This window comes from Hemicordylus capensis, chromosome 1, assembly GCF_027244095.1.
Source record: "Hemicordylus capensis ecotype Gifberg chromosome 1, rHemCap1.1.pri, whole genome shotgun sequence".
Taxonomy (NCBI): Eukaryota; Metazoa; Chordata; class Lepidosauria; order Squamata; family Cordylidae; genus Hemicordylus; species Hemicordylus capensis.
Window position 1 is genome coordinate 413,602,279 of NC_069657.1, and position 20,153 is coordinate 413,622,431.

General features: G+C 43.3%; 1 protein-coding gene across 5 annotated transcripts in view; it reads left to right on the forward strand.

Moving 5' to 3' along the window:
• Positions 1 to 20,153, forward strand: part of EPRS1 (glutamyl-prolyl-tRNA synthetase 1) — a 92,614-nt gene that overhangs the window by 20,685 nt on the left and 51,776 nt on the right. For 3 of the 5 annotated variants that reach the window (XM_053308885.1, XM_053308900.1, XM_053308908.1), the window contains exons 10-16: positions 957 to 1,190; positions 3,654 to 3,738; positions 7,038 to 7,097; positions 7,403 to 7,423; positions 14,569 to 14,679; positions 18,352 to 18,488; positions 18,742 to 18,949. In XM_053308885.1, the coding sequence (XP_053164860.1) occupies positions 957 to 1,190; positions 3,654 to 3,738; positions 7,038 to 7,097; positions 7,403 to 7,423; positions 14,569 to 14,679; positions 18,352 to 18,488; positions 18,742 to 18,949 (856 nt within the window). The remainder of the gene's footprint in view (positions 1 to 956; positions 1,191 to 3,653; positions 3,739 to 7,037; positions 7,098 to 7,402; positions 7,424 to 14,568; positions 14,680 to 18,351; positions 18,489 to 18,741; positions 18,950 to 20,153) is intronic. The other 2 variants (XM_053308896.1, XM_053308914.1) reach the window with 1 other exon arrangement.

Consider the following 20,153-nt stretch of genomic DNA (forward strand, 5'->3'; position numbering starts at 1 on the left):
AACTTTAAGCGTGGGGGAGGGTGCTCTTACCCCTCCTGTCACGTTCCCCCTGTCGGCGCTGCGTATTCAAATGGTCTGGCGGGACGGCAGCATACCTCCCTGCCGCCCCGTTGCTTCATTGGACCCAAAGGGACCAGAAGTTCCCATTGTGCATGTGCATGGTGTGTGTGTGGTACACACGTGTGTATGGTGTGTGCACGTGCACTGGTCACTTCTGGTCTGAGGAAGCAACGGGGTGGCTGGGCGGTATGATGCTGCCCCACTGGACCATTTTAATACATAGCACTGGTGGGGGAAATGCGGTGGGAGGGGTAAGAGCACCCTTCCCCACCTTTAAAGTTTCCCACCTCCACCCCATCTTCGAAGCAGCTCAAATGCCAGTCCACAGAACTGGTTCGGTACTCCTAGAATGGAACGCCGAATGGTTCTGTGCACATCCCTACCTCTGTGTTCCCCTGTATTCTTTTGATCTGTGCAAGCACAGAGTTGGGGCAGCATGTGTTTGCTGGTATGCCTGGTTCTGTGCCCTTTGAATGTTTGATTTGCTCAGAAACAAGCTTGCTATATTAAGTAACAGTCAACAATTAGAGTTTGGCCATCCTAGTTTCTCTTTCGCTTTCTTTCTGGAGTAGCAGTTCCTGGAATCAATTTATTCCCCTGCTTACATAATAGAAACAAAGCCTTAATATTTCAGTACACCACAGTAGTTACCAAATATGCAGAATAAGCTGTCTGAGTACAATGTAATCTTTTCCCTTAGTTGAAGGTAATGGAATATGGCTTGTTCCCTTTTTTGTCATAGCATGCATCATAGCAGGCTAATGCTTATTTTTTTGCTTTAGAGCTGCTTATTAAATGTATTAATGGTGTGTGTGTGTACACACACACACACACACACACACACACTATTTGGGAAGCATATCTGAAGTTGAATTCTATTTCTGCTTGTGTTCCAGTATTTATCCAACATACGACTTTGCCTGCCCTATAGTTGACAGTATTGAAGGTGTCACCCATGCATTAAGAACAACAGAATACCATGATAGAGATGAGCAGTTTTACTGGATCATTGAAGCCTTGGAGATACGGAAACCATATATCTGGGAGTACAGCCGTTTAAACCTCAATAACACTGTGCTGTCTAAAAGAAAACTCACTTGGTTTGTCAATGAAGGACTAGTGGATGGCTGGTAAGTTAAGGAGTGTAGTGTGGTAGGAATTAGTTAGGAGTTTGATTTCACATGTCTACCACATCACTTATACTCTTGCTTTTGAATTGTGATCACTTAAAAGATTTGTAATTGATATATTGCAAATTTTATATACCAAGAATTCTAAAAAAGAAAAAAATGCTTGATATACTAAATTCTTTGAAATAAGTCTGTCTTCTTCCCCCTTGTTTGTACTTAAAAAAAAAAAAGTCAAAAGGAACAATGAACATATAGGCTTACAGTTGTTAGATATTGGCTGCCATCGAGTACAGTACACCATTGATGTGTCAGGAAGATATATCCATTCCCACTACTTCTGTGCCCGTATGTGCTGTGTGGCGGTTGGGAGAGAGTGGTTTTTGATGAAAACCCTGCCCCTGGAAGTGCTCTGTGTCACCTGGAAATATGTCTGTGAGGGCTGCCTGACCCTTGGGGACATATTTTCAAATGACACAGAATGCTTCCAGAGGCAGCACAGTTTATCAAAATCCTTCCTACTCACGTGCCCCGCCTCCATGCTGCATGCTCAACACTAGGAAAGCTTTCTGCAGCATGGATGCTTTTTTCTGGCACGTCCATTGTGTACTGCTCTGGATATCAGCCACAGGACCTGTGTTTTTGTTAAACTTTTTGTCAAAATATTTTAAGAACTTATCCTCAGGCCTTGCATCCAGCTAAGATATCTAGGGGCCATTCACACGACTGGGAGCGTGGGAAGACTGCCCCAACTCACCTTCCCCCCTAGACGATCACAGAAATGCTGCTGGGAGCGTGGACTGTGCCTCCAGACGATCCACTCTGCGCCACGCAGTGAGGAGCTCCAGAGGTCAAGACAATACATCCTGGCCACTGGATATCCCACAATGCTTCATGCCATGAGTGCGATGCATTGATGGGAACCCCTGTCAGATGGGTGCTCTTGATGCCCTGCCTGTCTCTGTGTCTCCTCGAGCTGTGTGCAGACCAAGGAGATGCACAGTCCTGGCAGCTGGGTTAAGGGAGCGATTGCTCCCTTAACCTCGGCTAAAAGCCGAGGAGCAGGGTTAGGTTGGGTGGGAGTGCCGGGATCCACATGGATCCTGCCCAGGCTAGGCTGCTCGTGAGAACAACCTCCTTGTTAAAAAAAAAACTTTTGTAAATAAGGTTTACAAAAAACCTTAAAGAAGTTGTATCTAACAACTTACGTAACACTCAACATTCGAATTTTAAAACCCAGATGATTAGAGATGTTGGTTTGTTCTGTGACGATGCCCTGACAGCTAGATTCTGTAATGTGATGACCTAACTTAACATTCAGGTTCATAAATATCGGAGGTTTTTTTTTAATATGTTAGCTGATATTGACCAAACATAAGGAGGTAAGATGCTGGATGGGTCTCTGGGCAGATAGACCCATGTTACTCTGGATTAATATAGACATCTGTGAAAATTTTCAACTTATGATGTCAGGGCTATTTAGATTCTGGAATCAGTGCATCCTGTTTCATGCAAATCTTCCTGTGTTTTGCCTGTCTTGACACTGTAGCATTGCTCAAAGACATGAGGTTGTCAAACCTATCACAGCAAGATTCTTTAAGTCGAGAAGTGCTTCTTCTGCTGTCAACAGCATATTCCTTCTTTATATAACAGTGAGGCTACATACTGAAGGAACAGAAAGTGGCAGAAATCTCCTTTCTTGCTTAAGAGCAACAAGCTGTTCCTGGAACCATGCCTAGAGTAGGGGAGAAATTTGTTTCCCTTAGCCATTCATGCAGTTGTCCGTCTTAACATTCAACAGGCTTGAGCAGATTGGCTTTTCTACCACATGGTACTTTTACCAAAAATATGCTCACTCCTCCACATGCAACTGCCTTCTTTTCAGTGGCTCACACTTGAAAGCACAGCTGCATAACTTTGGCTCTTCTGCAGTTGCTGGGCTACAACTCACATCATACCTGACTATTAGCTTTTGTGGCTGATGGGAGTTGTAGTCCAAAAACAGCTGGAGGACCAAAGTTGTGCAACCCCGCTTTAAAGAAAAGAACATCCTTAAACTAGGGGAAGGAGTAGCAAATCTTCTAGTTGGTGAGAATTCTCAGGAAGTCTGATATGCCGATTTAACCAGTCTTAGAGAAGTACAAGAACAGTTCAGAAAGCTGTGAAAAAGATGGCTTGCTGGTTGGTGGCTGTGTGCTGAAAATTGTGATTTATTTATTTTTTTTAAAGGTTTTTATAGATATGTGTGGTAACCGTTACCAATAAACTCCCACCATTCTAGTTCTTATAAATACTTTCTTGCTCTCCCTTAGATGTTTTTGCAGGATGAAGTAAAAGTGTTTAGGAGATTAGAGGGTCAAGACATAAAAGAATGTTTGTAACCTGTGCTCCAAATTCATACTCGCCCCCCTTGCAAATGACATATTTCTGCATGGTTTAAATTAATAATACATTTATTTCTGTTAGGGATGATCCAAGATTCCCAACTGTGCGTGGTGTACTGAGAAGAGGCATGACAGTTGAAGGATTGAAACAGTTTATTGCTGCACAGGTACGTGTTGTATTTCCATCTCTCCTTTCATGTTTGCTGAAAAAGGTTTTGTAGTCATAGTTTACCAATTCCCAACATTCTGTCTTGGGACTAAACTACATGTGATGTTTAAAGCGTTATTAGCCCTGATGGGCTTCATGTTTCTTTAGTCAATAGCAGCTGGATCACCCTCCCCACACTATAGATTAGAAAGGCAGGAGGAGCTTAACTCCTACCCCACTCTGCTATGGTCAAGTCCTCTAGGATAGATACCAAGTAGATTGGGGGCCTTCGAGAATTGGGGCCACAGTGGAGGGGGCTGGCAGTGATATTGGGCAGAAAATTTTCCACTGCTATATCTTCCATAGACATTTTTCCATTTCTGAAAATATGAATCAATTTTATCAAACATAATGAATGGTTTAACCTGTACAAAAGTGGGCAAATTGGACATTTTCAAAGTTGTAGTTAACCTTCTTCAGGTGATTATCCCTAGATAGTATGAGCATGCCTGTTACCACGCTTCTGAGGGCTCTTGGGCAAAGCCCTTCACTGGTGCCCAGCAAGCTTACTGGGCTGCAACAGTGACTGTTACTGGGTAGTGGCAGCAGTGACTCCTTCAGTTCTGCTACCTGCAGTGACACCAACTTAGAATTCCCAGATGTCCCATCCCCTTTTGTATTTCTCGTATTAATTTATCATATTTATATATTGCCTGATATGTGTATCTCTAGGCAATTTATACACTATTTACAACACAAGTATAAAACGGAGTAAAAACAATTTCACAGACTAAAAAGTTAAAACTTCATGGAACAAAAACAAACAGTTTAAAATTAATTTCATTTAAAAGCCTGAGAAAACAGGTGTGTCTTGAGGATCTTCCTAAAAGCAATCGGAGATGGAGAGATGCTCTTATAGTGACAGGGAGCATATTCCATAGCCCTGGGACAGCCACAGAGAAGGCCTGCTCCCAAGTCGCCACCAAATGAACCAGTGGCAACCGTAACCGGACCTCTCCAGTTGATCTTAATAGGCATCAGGATTCATGACAAAGGAGGCACTCTCTTAAGTACCCTGGACCCAAGCTATTGAGGGCTTTATAGGTAATAACCAGCACTTCGTATTTCTCTCGGAAACATAGCAGCAGCCAGTTCAGTTCTTTTGAAATTGGTGCTATGTGGTCCCTTCGAGTTGTCCCAGAGACCAGTCTGGCTGCTGCATTGTGTACCAATGGTAGTTTCCGGACTACGTACAAAGGCAGCCCCACATAGAGTGCATTACTGTAGTCAAGCCTGGAGATTACCAGCATATGCACTTCTGCTTTAAGGTCATTTACCTCCAGAAATGGGCATAGCTGACGTATGAACCAAAGCTGATAAAAAGTGCTCCTGGCCACTGACTCAACCTGAGAGACCAGAGAGAGTTTTGGATCCAGGAGCACTCTCAAGCTACATACCTGATCTTTCAGGGGAATGTAACTCGATCCAGTACAGGCAGATCTAAACCATCTCTTGGGTTTTGACAACCCCCCCCATCAGTATCTCCACCTTATTTCGATTCAACTTCAGTTTCTTATCCCTCATCTAGTCCATTACCGCCTCTAGGCAAGCATTTGGGGAAGTTATGCCATTTCCTAATGAGGTTGATATGGAGAAATAGATCTGGGTGTCATCAGCATATTGCTAACTCCTGCACCAAACCTCCTGAAGATCTCTCTTAGAGATTTCGTGTAGATATTAAAGAGCATTTGAGACAGTATGGAGCCTTGTGGAACTCCGTACTTTGGTTCTCGCTTTGCAGAGTAGCAGTCTCAAGTGACACCACCTGTAACCTACCAGAGAGATAGGAATGGAACCATTGTAAAAGGGTGCTTGTATGTTGGCTACTGCAGCCATAGATGGTGTTGCTGAAGGAGGCACTGCTGCTGCTTGCCAAGGTTGAATGGTGTGGGGAGCTTACTGGACAGTGGAGAGTGCCAGCAGACATTCCCCCATTACTGTAACCACTTGCGGCTCAAGCAGCAGTGCCTTTAAGTGTTGACAAAATGATTCATGAGTGAGTCACTCTGCAGTCATGTTCTCCTGCCCTCCCTTTACCTAATGGACTTTCTCCAGAGCCCCCTGCATCATAACAGGTAGATATTGCCCTCCCTGTTCTGAGCACAATTAATAATGGTTTTAATGCTGCCATCAGCAGCCACTGTTCCTCTTTCTCATAATGCCCCGGACGCAACATAGTTTATTATTTATTTTAATCTATTTATTTGATTTATATGCCGCCCTTCCAAAATGGCTCAGGGCGGTTAGTTCTGGGGCATGCTGCGGGGGGGAAATGGCAGCTATCACAAAAAGTGGCTGCTGTTACTAGCTACCATCTTTTCCCTTTAGAATGCCCAGGAATGATGCTTCATCCAAAATAAAAAAAGGTTTTTTAAAAAACCAAAACACCATCACCACTAAGGTAAACACCGCCCCCCCAACTCCAAAAAAGTGTGAGTGATTTTGGCCTGTTACCTGAAATTATCCCCACTATAGGGGAGCCTGAATTGTGTGTCTCCTCACTGTTCAAAATGGTGTGTGGCGGGGGAGAGACCCAAGCTTTAAGTTATATCTATTTTAACAGGGTTGTACTGCTACTTTGAATATTCCCATGTAGCACGGTGGGTTTATGGCCTTATGGGAGATGCGTTCTCTGGGTCTCTTTACATATATTGACAATTTGGTTTGAATATTACCAGATACATTGTTAAATGCTTTTGTTATGTAAGCAAATGTGGTTATGCTATCAGAAGCTACGGAGCTTATGCTATGTATGCTTACAATACTGTAAGCTATATGCAAAGGCAGAAAAAGCTTTAAGTAATACCTTCTTACAGATAGCTCGCAGCTATCTGTAAGAAGCTATTTTCTATTGTTCTATTTTGTATTTTTAGAATAAATATGCATATACATTAAAAAGGATGTTTCTTGTGGTCAACACTGAAGTGAGGGCAAAACCTGCTCGTTACCCTGACACCAGCAGTACCCCATGGGATGGCCAGTATATCTCTATATACTCTGTATATGCATCAGGCATTCCTGCACACACCTTTTCTCCACTCACACCTTGCTGTTCTGCTAGTTATCACTTTTTTCGTATGCACAGAGGCTTACAATCCCTGTTTGTGTCTGATAGTGTTAACATTGTACTTCAGCATTTTATAATACAAGAGTGAGATGAATAATACATATTGAATTACTAGCAATAACTAGTAGCTGGCAGAGTGATGATTGTTGGTCATTAGGATTTAATGCCTTGTCTTTCTCTCCATTTTACAGGGTTCTTCTCGATCAGTTGTAAACATGGAATGGGATAAAATTTGGTCCTTTAACAAAAAGGTACATGCTCTTCCATTGCAGTTTGATAACATTTTTTATTGACTCCTGCTCTCTTGTGCTGATAGTTAATCCAGCGTTCTTTGGAATGCTCTTCAACGAATAGTGATTGCCGTATGTTGCATCATTTGGCTCATTTTCAGGAAAATGGAATGTCCCCTCTTGCTAACAAGAGCTAGCACTAATCTTACTGACTTTTGCCAAACTGATACTGAATTGTTTATCTTGGATTGTTGTGGGAAGGTAATGATATTTTGCTGATGTCAATCTGATTTGAAAACTCTGCATTTCATTTTTCTGCTTTCAAGCTGCGAGCTATCTGTAAGAAGGTATTACTTAAAGCTTTTTCTGCCTTAGCATATAGCTTACAGTATTGTAAGCATACATAGCATAAGCCATCACTCTGCAGCTTCTCATAGCACAACCACATTTGCTTACATAACAAAAGCTGTGTACATCCATCTTAAAATGCATTATTCCTGTTCTAAAGGGGAAAAATAATCTTTGAGTCTTGATTTCTCTGGCAAGAAGAAAGAACTCTTGAGTTATGATGCTGGCCACACTGTTTTTCTGCAGTAAATATGATGGCTTTAATGTTTTCTCCCTAACTTAATCAATCAAAGCTCTTTTGATGTTCCTTAATTGAATGTCAAATAAGGAATACTGCATCTTGACATGGTTAGTTGCTTGCTTCTTGGCAGCAGATGCTTGGACACTATAATAAGGCGAACTGTTAGTGTCTGTCTGCACAGCTCTCTGACTGTTCCTATTCTTTTATCTTGCGTCTGGATTCTTGCTTGTTTTCAATGAGACTTGCCCCAAATTTAAGTGTGTGTTTGCCTGGCATGCATCTCGTAATGTCCTTTTAGCCCTTTCTCTTTGTCCTCATCATTTATATGAAGGATTATCAATTGGTTCTTTCTGTTGCTGCATAGATTGACTTTTTTTGGTGTGTGTAGCAAATTTATAAGACATCATAGGCCTTGGTTGTATCTTACATTTAGTGTCTGGAGTGCTCACTTCTTGGCACTGTATGCTGCCCTATAACAATGTGATCTCCTCAAGGCAAGAGTGAAAGTGCAGGTGTTGAACTGTTCTGTAGGATAAGTATTGAGTCATCTAAATTGCAAAACTCATGGGTCAATAGTTGTAGCGACACAGATAATTTAACTATTAGGAGATGATACAAAAAGCACCCAAAGCAGTCCTGTTCTTCAGTGCAGAAAACAAAACTGACTGACATCCTGAGGGTCAACGACATTTTTCAAATCTCACAGAGTGCTTCTGGAACTTGGACAGTGTTCAGAAGTACTACAGCTCTGGTGTAACAGCATGTGTGCTAGAGGGCTGAGGGAATTGTGTGAGGGCTCTCACTGTATGTCCACAGACCCTGAAAGCATACACCTGTCTTTAGTCGGGATGCCAATCACTGTTGGTCATCTATGGGCCATCTAAGGTATTGGCTGGGTTCAGAAGCAACAACAAAAATGTGTACTTGCCCCCTTCCCTTTGTTTATGCCGTGTGGGAGATTGAAGTCATCATCTTTGAGTTGATACATGTTCCCTCACAACTTGGGTTCTGCGCCTGTGCAGTAGCCACAGTGGAAGAATTCCAGGCTCCATGAGGCGCTCTTTGGCTCTGCGGAATCACGTGCGTGGTGTGACTGTTTTTTTTGGTGGGAGAGCACCTTTCTCCTCCATTTCTTCTCCTAAATGACAGAGTTTGTAATACTCTGAAAGATGACCTGAAGGACGTCCTAGATGAGTTTTGTAAAAAGTTCAAAACAGCACTGGCTAAGTCTGCTGATATCACCAGGCAACAGTTAAGCACAGCAAAGCACCTTGCAGAGAATGTCTTGCGATCCATTGCAGGTGCTTTGTCTCTCTGGAGACACACTTGGCTATGCTCTGCACCCTGTCAACATGACTTGAAAGATAAAATTGAGAATCTACCATTTGAAGGGGATGGTGTGTTCAGTACACAACCAGACAAAACAATGGAGAAGATGAAGAAGCCCCATTATACAGTGAGGACTTTCACTTCAAACCCACAGCAATTGACATATTCCCAAATGTATAGGTCCTTTGGCAGGCAGAAATACCAATTCAAGCAGTCAGAGAGGAAAGACACTAAAAAGTATTTTAAAATACTTTTAAATGACAATACAGCCCTAGACAAAGACTTCCCCTCCATCACCTGTACTACAATCCCTACAGTGGTGGACCAGGATAGACTCCCTCTCAGTTGGTGTGCCCTTCAAGCTTCTGACTCAGTCACTCACAGTGACGTGAGATGCCTCCCTGAAAAGTTGGGGAGTCAACTACGAAGGGCTCCATGCCCAAGGCAAATAGACTCTGCACCAAATTCCTTTCACATAAACATTCTGGAATTATTAGCAGTATTTCGTGCCCTAAAATCTTTCCTACCCTTTCTAAAGAATAGAGTAGTGCAGGTTCTGCTAGACAACACAACAGTAATTGCCTACATCAGCTGCCAAAGGAGGACAGTCTCCCAGTCCCTCTGCAACCTAGTGCTGCAACTGTGGGAATGGAGCACAAACCACCATGTCCATCCAGTTGCCTTACACATCAAGAGTACACACACAACACCTTGGTGGATGCCCTGAGCAGAGATGTCAGCCTCTCCCAGCAGCATGAGTGGGAGATAAATCCAGAACTCCTCCAGAACATCTTTCAGATCTGGGAACCCCATCAATGGACCTGTGTGTGACACAGTACAACAACAAACATTGCGAACTGTACTGCTTCAGGACAGACATAGGAAAGAACTCCACAGGAGATGCCTTCCAGATGTCCTGGACAAAACACTTCTACTACCTCTTCCCTCACTCTCTCATGCTCTCCAAGATCCTGAGCAAAATACTACAGGAAAAGGACTCTGTGCATCTTACTCACTCCATTGTGACCTGGACAGCTGTGGTTCCCCATCCTTCTGCATCTGTCTCGGGGACATCACCAATGCTTCCCACTCTGCCAAAACCTTCTTTCACAGAGAGCAGGCCATGTCTTCCATACCAGCCTCCAGGTGTTGAACATGACAGCCTGGAAGCTCAACTGTTAGATGTTATCTTCCTGCATGAAAGAAGAGGGTTGACATGGAGGAATTACTTATGCAAATACTCTGATTTCTCTTCAGATCATATAAATATTCCACCCCATATGCAAATGGAAACAATTTGCACTTTATGCCGTGCCCAAGGGCTTTGACCCTTACGATGTGTCCATCTGTCAAATCCTTCTATACCTGATAAGTTTAAAACGACCCAGACTTTCAAATCGTTCTATCAGAGTTCACTTAGCAGCACTCTCTTCAAGACATCCGGGCTGGGATGGATGCATAGTGTTCTCCCATCCTCACTCTTCAGAGATTTATCAAAGGAATGAATAACCTCACCCGTCAAAGAGCCCATCGAACCATAGAGTCTTTCATTGGCCTGATCTTCACTTACCAAACCACCGTTCAAACCTCTCACTTCTGCTTCCTAAAATCTTTATCCTTAAAGGTTGCCTTCCTAGTTGCCATAACATCAGCAAGGAGAGTCAGCTAGCTAACAGCTCTTTGGGCTGACCCTCCTTAGACCAAATTCTATCCAGACAAAGTCATTCTGAGAAGAGAGTCTTCCTTCAGACCTAAAATAGTTTGACTTCCACCTAAATCAGGACATTATATTACCCACCTTCTTCCTAAACCCTTTCACTCCTCTGGAAGAATCCATGCACTCGTCAGATGTCAGGTGGTCTCTCCTATACTACATGGCTAGGACAAAATCGTTTAAACTGTCTCCTGTAAAGGCGAGAACAAAAGGCAGCCCACTTCCTACTGGCTCATAGAGCTCATCTTCATGTGCTACAACCAGCAAGGGGTGAAGCCTCCCTTAAGGATCAAAGCACTTTCTACTAGAGCTATGGCCATGTTAATCTTGGAGCTAGGACCCTGGCAGCATCAGCTCTCAGCTGCAGTGTCTCATAGTGACCACTGTGGGGGTTAGGGTCCTGGATAAAAGTGCTGGACTCCTCTCCTCTTTGTTCCTCCATTGTTAGTCTCCATTTTGTGTCTCCAGAGATGGCTGTTTGTTTTGGTCTCTCTCTTCAGCCATGAGCTACAGCTGAATTTAAGCTGCAGGCTTTTTTCACATTTGTTTGTAACCTTTTCTTTAAATAAATCCTTGTTCTTCAAACTTAAAGAACTGTCTCCAGACCTCTTGCTTGGCTGCTTTCTCACCCAGCTGGTTTTGCTCTGATATTTGGGGACTGAACTGCCATTCTTCCCCTACAGTTAGCGGCCCTCATGACAGGCATCAGCATGAAAGACATCTGTAAAGCAGCCACATGGTCAACAGACCTGCCCTTCATCAAACACTATGCTGTGGACATCCCATCCACTCAGCGGCGGAAGCCCAGTTTGGTCGAGCAGTGCTAAAGAAGGTGCTCGAAATGTATCCTAGCACCTACCACCATCTAGGTGAGCTTGCTAAGCTGTGAGGGAACATGGATCACCTCAAAGATAAACAGGTTGCTTACCTGTAACGGGTGATCTTTCTGGTAATCCATGCTCACTCAACACCTGCTTGGCCTACCCCGCTGCTAGGATTCTTCCATAGTAATAATGACAAGTTCCCTCCCTGGCATCTCCAAGATAGGGCTGAGAGAGATTCCTGCCTGCAACCTTGGAGAAGCCGCTGCCAGTCTGGGTAGACAATACTGACCTAGATGGACCTATGGTCTGACTCAGTAAATGGCAGCTTCCTATGTCCCTCTGACTTACCTGATTCCGTCAGTCCACATTCTTTGCTTACTGCAGCAACCAAACTGAGGATAAAGGTGCTCTCCCACCAAAAATAACAGTTGCGCCACTTCATGGAGTTTGGAATTCTTCTGCGGGGGTTACAGAGCAGGTACAGAACCCAAGTTGTGAGTGAACCTGTAGCACCAGAAAGATCACAAGTAAGCAACCTGTTTATTCATCTGAACTCAGGAGACTGTTCAAACTTAGTGAGCGAGCCAAGATATCAAATGAGGATTCTGACAAATCACAGTTTTCTGACTGAATGAAATAGGGAAACTGTGGTTTCCTTCTACCAAAGGAGACTTTCAGTTTTCACATGAAAGGGAGTGGAGAGTATACAGACCCAAAACTCGTGCCTGTAAACAGACTATGGGTGTGTTGTTGCATTTGAACCTAGACAATGTTTTCTGGAATAAGAGCATGTTCACCAACCACTACGAGCTGCTGATATAGGTATCTTATCCAGGGTCAGTTTTGTCAACTCAAGCTTTGGAGTGCATAGATCAAGGTGTCTGTTTGCTCACATTTATATGGAGGAGGCAAAAGCATGAGTGAGGCTTCTACCTGAATACTTTCAAGAATGTACACAGATTAATCATATCTGGACTGTAAGGAGGTTTTGTATAAGGGTATTAATTCAGATATGAAATAGCTTTTAGTGAATATTTTTCCTCATGACAGAAAGAAAGAACGTGCAATAGCTTGTTAAAAATGGATATTTTCATACAGATTTTTTAAAATGACCTATCCTAATTCTCCTTACAGCTTGTACAGGAAAAGCTCAATATTCACAGGGGTTCTGATCTGCTCTACAACCGCAGATATGGAATCCACGGTGGGGTTAGGTTCCCGGAGCCAGAGGCGGTACCTTTTTTAAAAACTGCCTCAGTGTGGTGGGGATGGCTGTGGATGTGGCTGCAACAGCAGGGATGGCAGCAGAGGCAGCAACGTGAACTCCTTCTTCCCAACTTCCCTCCAAGCTGAGCACGCAGACTTGTCTGCATCCCATTTCAGGCCTCTCTGAACATTCACAAGTGCTCAGAGAGGCCCGAAATGGGATGCTGACTGGCCCGCGTTGGCAGGTTGGCAGGGAGAAAGAGTTCACACTGCTGCCTCTGTCATCCTGGGGACAGCGGAGGCAGCAACGGGATTCCTCCCTCCCAACTGACCACGTGGGCTGGTCTGCATCCCATTTCGAGTCTCTCTTAGCACGTGCTCAGAGAGGCCCCAAATGGGATGTAGACCGGCCTGCGCAGTCAGCTTGGATGGAGGAAGAGTTCCGCTGCTGCCTCCGCCGCCATTCCTGCTGCTGCAGCCGCCGCTGCAGCCATTCCATGGGGTTTTTTTTCTCGTATGCTGAGGCCGGGTGCTTATTCTCCAACTGTGGATACGTGAAACCTCGAGTCTTGAACCTGCAGATAACGAGGATTGCCTTTATAGTGCTTTGTGTCTTATTAGGTTTAGATTTTCCTTCAATTCTGTACTAGTCTAAACACCTTCAAATAATACAGGGTAGTTGATCATGCCATGAAAGATTTGAAAAACCGAAAGGGATGGGTATGGCAAAGACAAAAAAAAATTGTTAGAAGAGTCTGTACTTGCTCTGTCGAGCAGCGTATGAAATTCATTTGGCAAGAACGCGAGAGGCTATTGAGTTCAGTGTTGTGATGTTGCCTTATTATAGTGATCTAATGCAATCATGTTAGAAAACATACCTTATAGAATAAATTCATGGAAAATCTGTGGGTTTAATAGGAGTTCACTGGTATACTGTGAGGAAAAATGTTGATAAACCAATCTCACATAAATCCAACCTAACCAATGTTAAAAGAGAGAGATAACTGATCCCAGTATAACATTTAGCCCTTAAAAGATCACTTTTTGAAATGCCATACAATTTTGCCTACAGTATAGGCAAATATATCAGATTGGTTCCATTAGAGGAGCAAACAGCATCCTGCAAAAATCTCAGATCTTGCTTATGGATCAGTCTTGGGAGAAAATTGCATTGACACCCAATTCTGATGTAATGTTTTTATGTGTAAATATTTGTTGGTTCAACAAGTGATCCCATGAGTACCAAGACCTATACTAAAAGAGAGTCGTCAGAGAATTTCCCCCCCAGTGTGTATATTTAGTGTGTGTGTGTGTGTGTATATATAGATAGATAGAGATAGAGATACATATACATACACACACTTGAGCCAATATAGAATTTATCTACAATCCTACACACAGGAATGCACATGGAAACTAAGCAGAGACTACAGGGATTTAGTTGATGTAGTTGAGTTGTTGCCCCATACTGTGACTTCTATTCTTCTCTGCAAGCTCTGTCATATTGACTTCCAGTTTTAGATTATTTTTGTTTCTAAAGCTGATACCGGTATTGCCTTTTCAAAAATCAGCAATTGTTGCTGCTTTTAAAATAAGTGTGTTGTAAGGCTATAAGCATTGTTATCTTTTTATATTTCCTTGCCAGTTTTGCTTACATTCAAACAAAATTAAATTGCAATCAAAGATGCAGTAACACAAAGAATGCCAGTTAATATTCCTAAATGTGTATATACTTTTATTTCACATAACTCTTTTCTTTTTCTTTTTCTTTTTGCCTGTTCTGGGAGCACTAAACCATCGTAACTAGTTCTGGTTCTCTTTGGTATGTAGGTTATAGATCCAGTGGCACCTCGCTACACTGCTTTGCTAAAGGATAAAGTAATCACAGTGAATGTTCCTGAAGCTCAAGAAGAGGTGAAAGAAGTTGCCAAGCATCCAAAGGTTTGCTAGTTAGTCATTTTGTTTTGGGATGGTAGCGGGGCTGGGCGGGGAGACCTATAAGCAATTAGTGAAATTTAGAACTGTATTAGATTTTCCAAATTCATCATGAAAAAACTTTCAAACCGTGACCCAAGTATTTGTGGCTTGAAGAGGGTTTTTTTTTTTAATGGTGGTTTTTTGGTGGGTTTTTGGTTATTTCTGGGAGTCAGGAAGTAATTGAGGAGGGTTCGGTGTGTGTGTGTGTCTGTGTTTCTTCGGTGTGTGTGTGTGTGTTTCTTTTACCGCTTTTACAGCGGGGACAGCAGACTAAGGAGCTCTTTTGCCGCCAACTTGGCGGAGGCCAACCTTCCAAATTCTACAGATTGGGCTGATTTTACACGCGTGTCTGGCCAGTAGCATTTGGGAGGAAGGCGGGCCCGTGTAAGGAGCTCTTTCACCACCTCCAGCCTCCTGCTGGCTCCAGCACCTGATCATTTGGGAGGCAGACAGAGCTCTCGCGGACATCCCCGCTGCTCCGCTGCCGCTATAGTAAGAAAAAGATTTAACTTTCCCTCCCCCCCCATCAGGGGCTATTTTCACGGGTCAGGGAGGATTTTTTCGGTCGTGATTCCCCTAACCCTGTTTCTCATTCTTCGCAATGTTGCCCCAACTACGAATTCACCAACCATGAGGTTTTCCCAGAACTGAACCCTTGCAATTAGCAAGGGATGACCGTATTCTCAAAGAGTTACAGAGAGGGAGAAGAATTTATTCAAATGGATGAGTATGATAACTCAACTTTGAAGTCGGACTACTGCAATGCACTCCACACGGGGCTGCCCTTGAAGAAGGTTCGGAAGCTTTAGCTGGTCCAGAATGCTGCTGCAAGGATGTTCGTGGGTGCATGTTGCTTCCTGAGTGTTACACACATCCTGCAGCAGCTTCATTGGTTACCTGTCCACTTCTGGGCTAGATTCAAGGTGCTGGTCTTGATGTTTAAAGCCCTAAATGGCTTGGGGCCGGGGTACCTGTCAGACCACATTCTCCCATATGAACCTGCCAAGGTCCTCTGCTCATCATCTCAGGCCCTGCTCATGGTCCCACCACTGAGATCCGGGTGGCGGGGACTAGAGACAGGACCTTCTTGGTTGTGGCCTCTAGGCTTTGGAACGCCCTCCCTGAAGAGCTTCACCATGCTCCCACCCTCAGTGTTTTTTTAAAAAACCACAACTAAATGCTTTTTAAAGCTAGATGCTTTTAAAGCATCTTTTAAAAGAGGTTTTTTAATGTTCCATCTTTGGTTAGGTTTAGGTTCTGTTAGTTTTTATAATTCTAAATTTTTAGCTTTTAAAAATAACTTTTAGTTTCAAACAGCCATGGTATTTCTGATTGTGGTTTTAGCCTGGACTTTTAACTTGTTTACTTAATTTGGTTAATTTTATTAGTTTCATTTTATATATTTTTCTTACTGTTGTGAGCTGCCCTGAACAGCAGCGTACTGGAGAGGTGGGGCATAAATATTTTTAATAATAATAATAACTTGGCTATCTCTTTTTTTAAATCTCTGATAACAGAAGGGTGGGATGGGGTGCAAATCCATAGGCTCAATTCAGACATAATGCCAAACCGCAAGTAGGTGTACCTGAGGGTAAGCACTGAAGCTGAGAATCGCGCCACACATGATCCAGTTACTGAGGCCTCATTACCTCTGCCTGCTGGCTAGAGTCATCTCTCCCTCTTCCTAGTCCTCCCAGGCTCAATCTCAGCATTCATGGCACTGCTTGCATTGCCAGGCTTTGGGTATGGCATTGGCATGTCACTCACCAAGCAACCATTGGCTATGATGTAAGCAGGGGCATGTGCACCATGCTTGGATTCATTCGTATCTTCTCTGCACTCCAAGGCTAAAACTGTCCCCCCACATATGAAACTGGAAATTGTGTCTGAAGCCTACCCAACTACTCCCCAAAATAGTGGTTAAGAAGCAGAACTCAGATAAATATGAAGAAAGCCTCACATGCCCTTGTTCCAGCAGCGGGGAGGGGATCCAGTCTCCTACATTGCATTACTTCAAATCAGCAAACCAGCCTGTGCTCTGATGCCCATTTCTGCTTCTGTGGCTTTAATGAAGAAAATCTAGGGGACGCTGCATGCCTGGTGCCATGCAGAGAAAGGAGGGGTGAGGTGACAAGTTGCTAGGCAGCTCCAAGAAATAGCCATTGAGATACACGGGCTGTCTAGAGCATTTCTGAGCCTCCCTCTGTGATCACGGGAGGAGCTTCAGCGCGAATCCCAGGTTACAGCCGGTGCTGATTTCAAACACAATGGGGCCAGTAACCTAACCTACTTGAAACCGAGAGTTTCAGTGGAATCACAGTTGGGAAGAAATCCCGCATCCAGACAGTAAGAACCGCCGACCTTGGGTATGTTTAACTGTGGCTTGGTGTTATGTCTGAATTGGTCTATAGTGTGCTTTGAAGGCCTTTTGAGGAAAGGCCTTAGGAAGCAACAAACTCAATAACAGTGCGGTCTTAGGCACGCTTACCTGGGAGTAAGCTTCACTGCATAAGATTTTCTTTCCTCTCCCCCTCCCCATTCAGTTACTGTAAGTTAGCACGATTATACCATGTTATGGTGTGTGTCTGTCTGTCTGTGGAGGTATTTTGGGTGGATAGTGGTGATTGTGGCCTGTGGAAGACACTTTTGTGCCTAAGAGGAAAATGATACAAGTGATGCCCCCCACCACCACCTGTAGTAAAATCTAAGTATGGTAAGTTAAAATGATACACAGTGTCACAACTCCAGAATGCTGTGTCTTGGGGCTACTGTGGGCTTCTAAGACCTTCATACTGTTCAGAAGCAGTGGTTGCAGCAGCATCGTTTCTGCAGGTTTCCCCAATGCGGAAACATTGCTTCTGTTGGGACTAGCTTTGCAGTAACCCTGGGGTGCAACATTACAGAGCTGTAACGCTCCACATCATGTTAGCCATTATAAATTGAATAACTGGCAGTTTTCTGTCAGCCCTGTTCCCTTCCCTGTCTTTTTCTTACCGTCATCAGAGTTACCCAGTCACAAGTCAAGCATCAGACTGTTTCGTATGCCTCTGTCAAACAATTGATCTAACCTTTAATTAATTTGTACCATATTTGCCCTTCATGCAAAGCTTCCTGCTCAACACATTTCTCCTATTTTTCCACTATCATAAACAGGAATTAAAATAAATTCTCAATTTGCATCTCTCATGGAAGGATGCTGAAATATTGGATTAGCTTGGGAAATTTCACAGCTGCTTAGCTCAGTCTTTGCACTTGTGAAGCATTTGTCTTTGTTGTAAGGTGTTTAAAAGTGCTTGCACATAGCATTGTTCGTACTCAGAGTAATGCTTTTTGTTTGAAATAACATTGTATTTCAAACAAAAGGCATTGTAGTCCAGCAACATCTGGGGACCCAAGTTTGAGAATCCCTGGTGTAATCCAAATAAGACAGAACCAGGAGTACAGCTATTGCTAAGTCTAAGTATCTATTAAGAGTGAGCTATTCGTGTTACCGCCAAACATCCCTCTCACACTCAGCCTTTGCACACTATTTTCACAGTGGATGATTTTGTTCCAGTCTGTCCAGAACAATGTAAACTCTAAGCCAAGCAACTGGATTGGCTGTTCATAGTTGTTTTCCTTTTTGTTAATATTCAGAATGCTGAAGTTGGCTTGAAGCCAGTGTGGTACAGTCCCAAAGTGCTGATTGAAGGAGCAGATGCAGACACACTGACAGAAGGAGAGACTGTTACCTTTATTAATTGGGGCAACATGATCATCACCAAAATACACAAGTAGGTATCTGTCTCTTGAAACAAGTTGGGATTTTGTGTTTTAGCATTTCATTATTGGGGTTCTGGCTTTTAAAATTCAAAATAGTAGTGTGCGCAGTGGTTTTTGGTGATTAAATCTGATTGCAGAGTTTTATACTGATCTATATCTTCAAAAGATATCTGTGTGCTTATGGTATTTTCTTGGTACATTTTCAGTTATTCCTTTGCAGAGGACATATTTTTAATCACTGTATCTGTCCTGTGTTTTTTGTAGGAACTTTGCTGGCCAAATTACATCAATCGATGCTAAGCTAAATTTGGAGAATAAGGACTACAAAAGAACTGCTAAGATTACCTGGCTGGCAGAAACTCCTCATGGCCCTCCTATCCCAACTATCTGCGTTAACTATGAACACTTGATCACCAAACCTGTCCTAGGCAAAGAGGAAGATTTCAAGCAGTATGTCAACAGAAATAGCAAGGTAGCTCTCGGCAGGTCATGTGGATTTCCTTCACATTTATTTATCGTTTGGAATAAATATTTCATAGGTGAAGTATGAGTATGTATTCCTACTCATAAATAAGAGCCTGGCCCCTGCTAATCAAGCAAAGAGGCACCTTTTAAAGTGGTGTCTCTCTTATCTTTGACGAGGGGAGAGCAACTGGCCCTCTCCATCCCCAGCATAGCATTCCTCCAGTGGCTGTTGCTGGTGTCTATCGTCTGTTTCTTTTTTGATTGGGAGCCATTTTGGGACAGGAATAATCTTTTTTTTTGGGGGGGGGAGAATTTTGTGTTGCATGATGGTATATAAATATCTAGAAGTAACAGCAGCAGTAGTAATATTCACCCCAGCTGAGTGGGCAAAGTGACACCTTTTTAAAGTGGTGAGTGTCTTATATCTAGTAGTGGAATAGCAATTGTCACTGTTCCTGTATTGTGAACCAGGCCTGATCTGTATACTATATATACTCATTAGTAGCATACAAAATTAGGCCTGTTTCATCAGTGTCACCAAGTGACCAGTTCTTTTATATAGTGACCATGTAGGATCTGGGCGCAAGGAAGAAAGGAGATCAAAGCAATCCTAAACGATTCAATGGGCTTTATTGGGTATAAAAGAATAACAACATCAATCTAACTGAGCAGAAAGCAGAACATTCCATCAGTATTACTGACAATATTTCAACCCTAGCGAGCAACAACATTCACCCAGTGTTACTAACTAACATGTGTGTGTGTGTTAAATCTTACTAGAGCCTAATATAATTCAGATGTAGACGAAAAATGGGGGGGGGGAGGAAGGCTGAGGGCTGGCATGGTTTGGGGAGATCAGGAATTAGTAGAGGGAAGGGGGGGAAAGGAGAAGAAGGGGAAAGGATGGAGGGATCCAAGGCTTGTGGGGTGGCATATTACCCGGATCAGAGGCTTGAGAATGGTGGATCTTTCAGCTGAACAAGCGAGGTTGTGGTTGGGGACAGGAGCTTTTAGAGCGATGATCAAAGCATGCAGTTTGCTCAGAGCAAGGCTGAGAGTCAGAGCGCCATGGCTGGGGAAGTCTTGACTTTTCACTGCGCAGCAGAAGTCACAGAGAGTTCCTGTCCATGGACAGAGTTCCTGCTTGTTGCCCGCGGCTTGGGCAGCAAACCCTTGGATTACTCTTGAGCAAGTCTTGCTTGTAGGCAAAA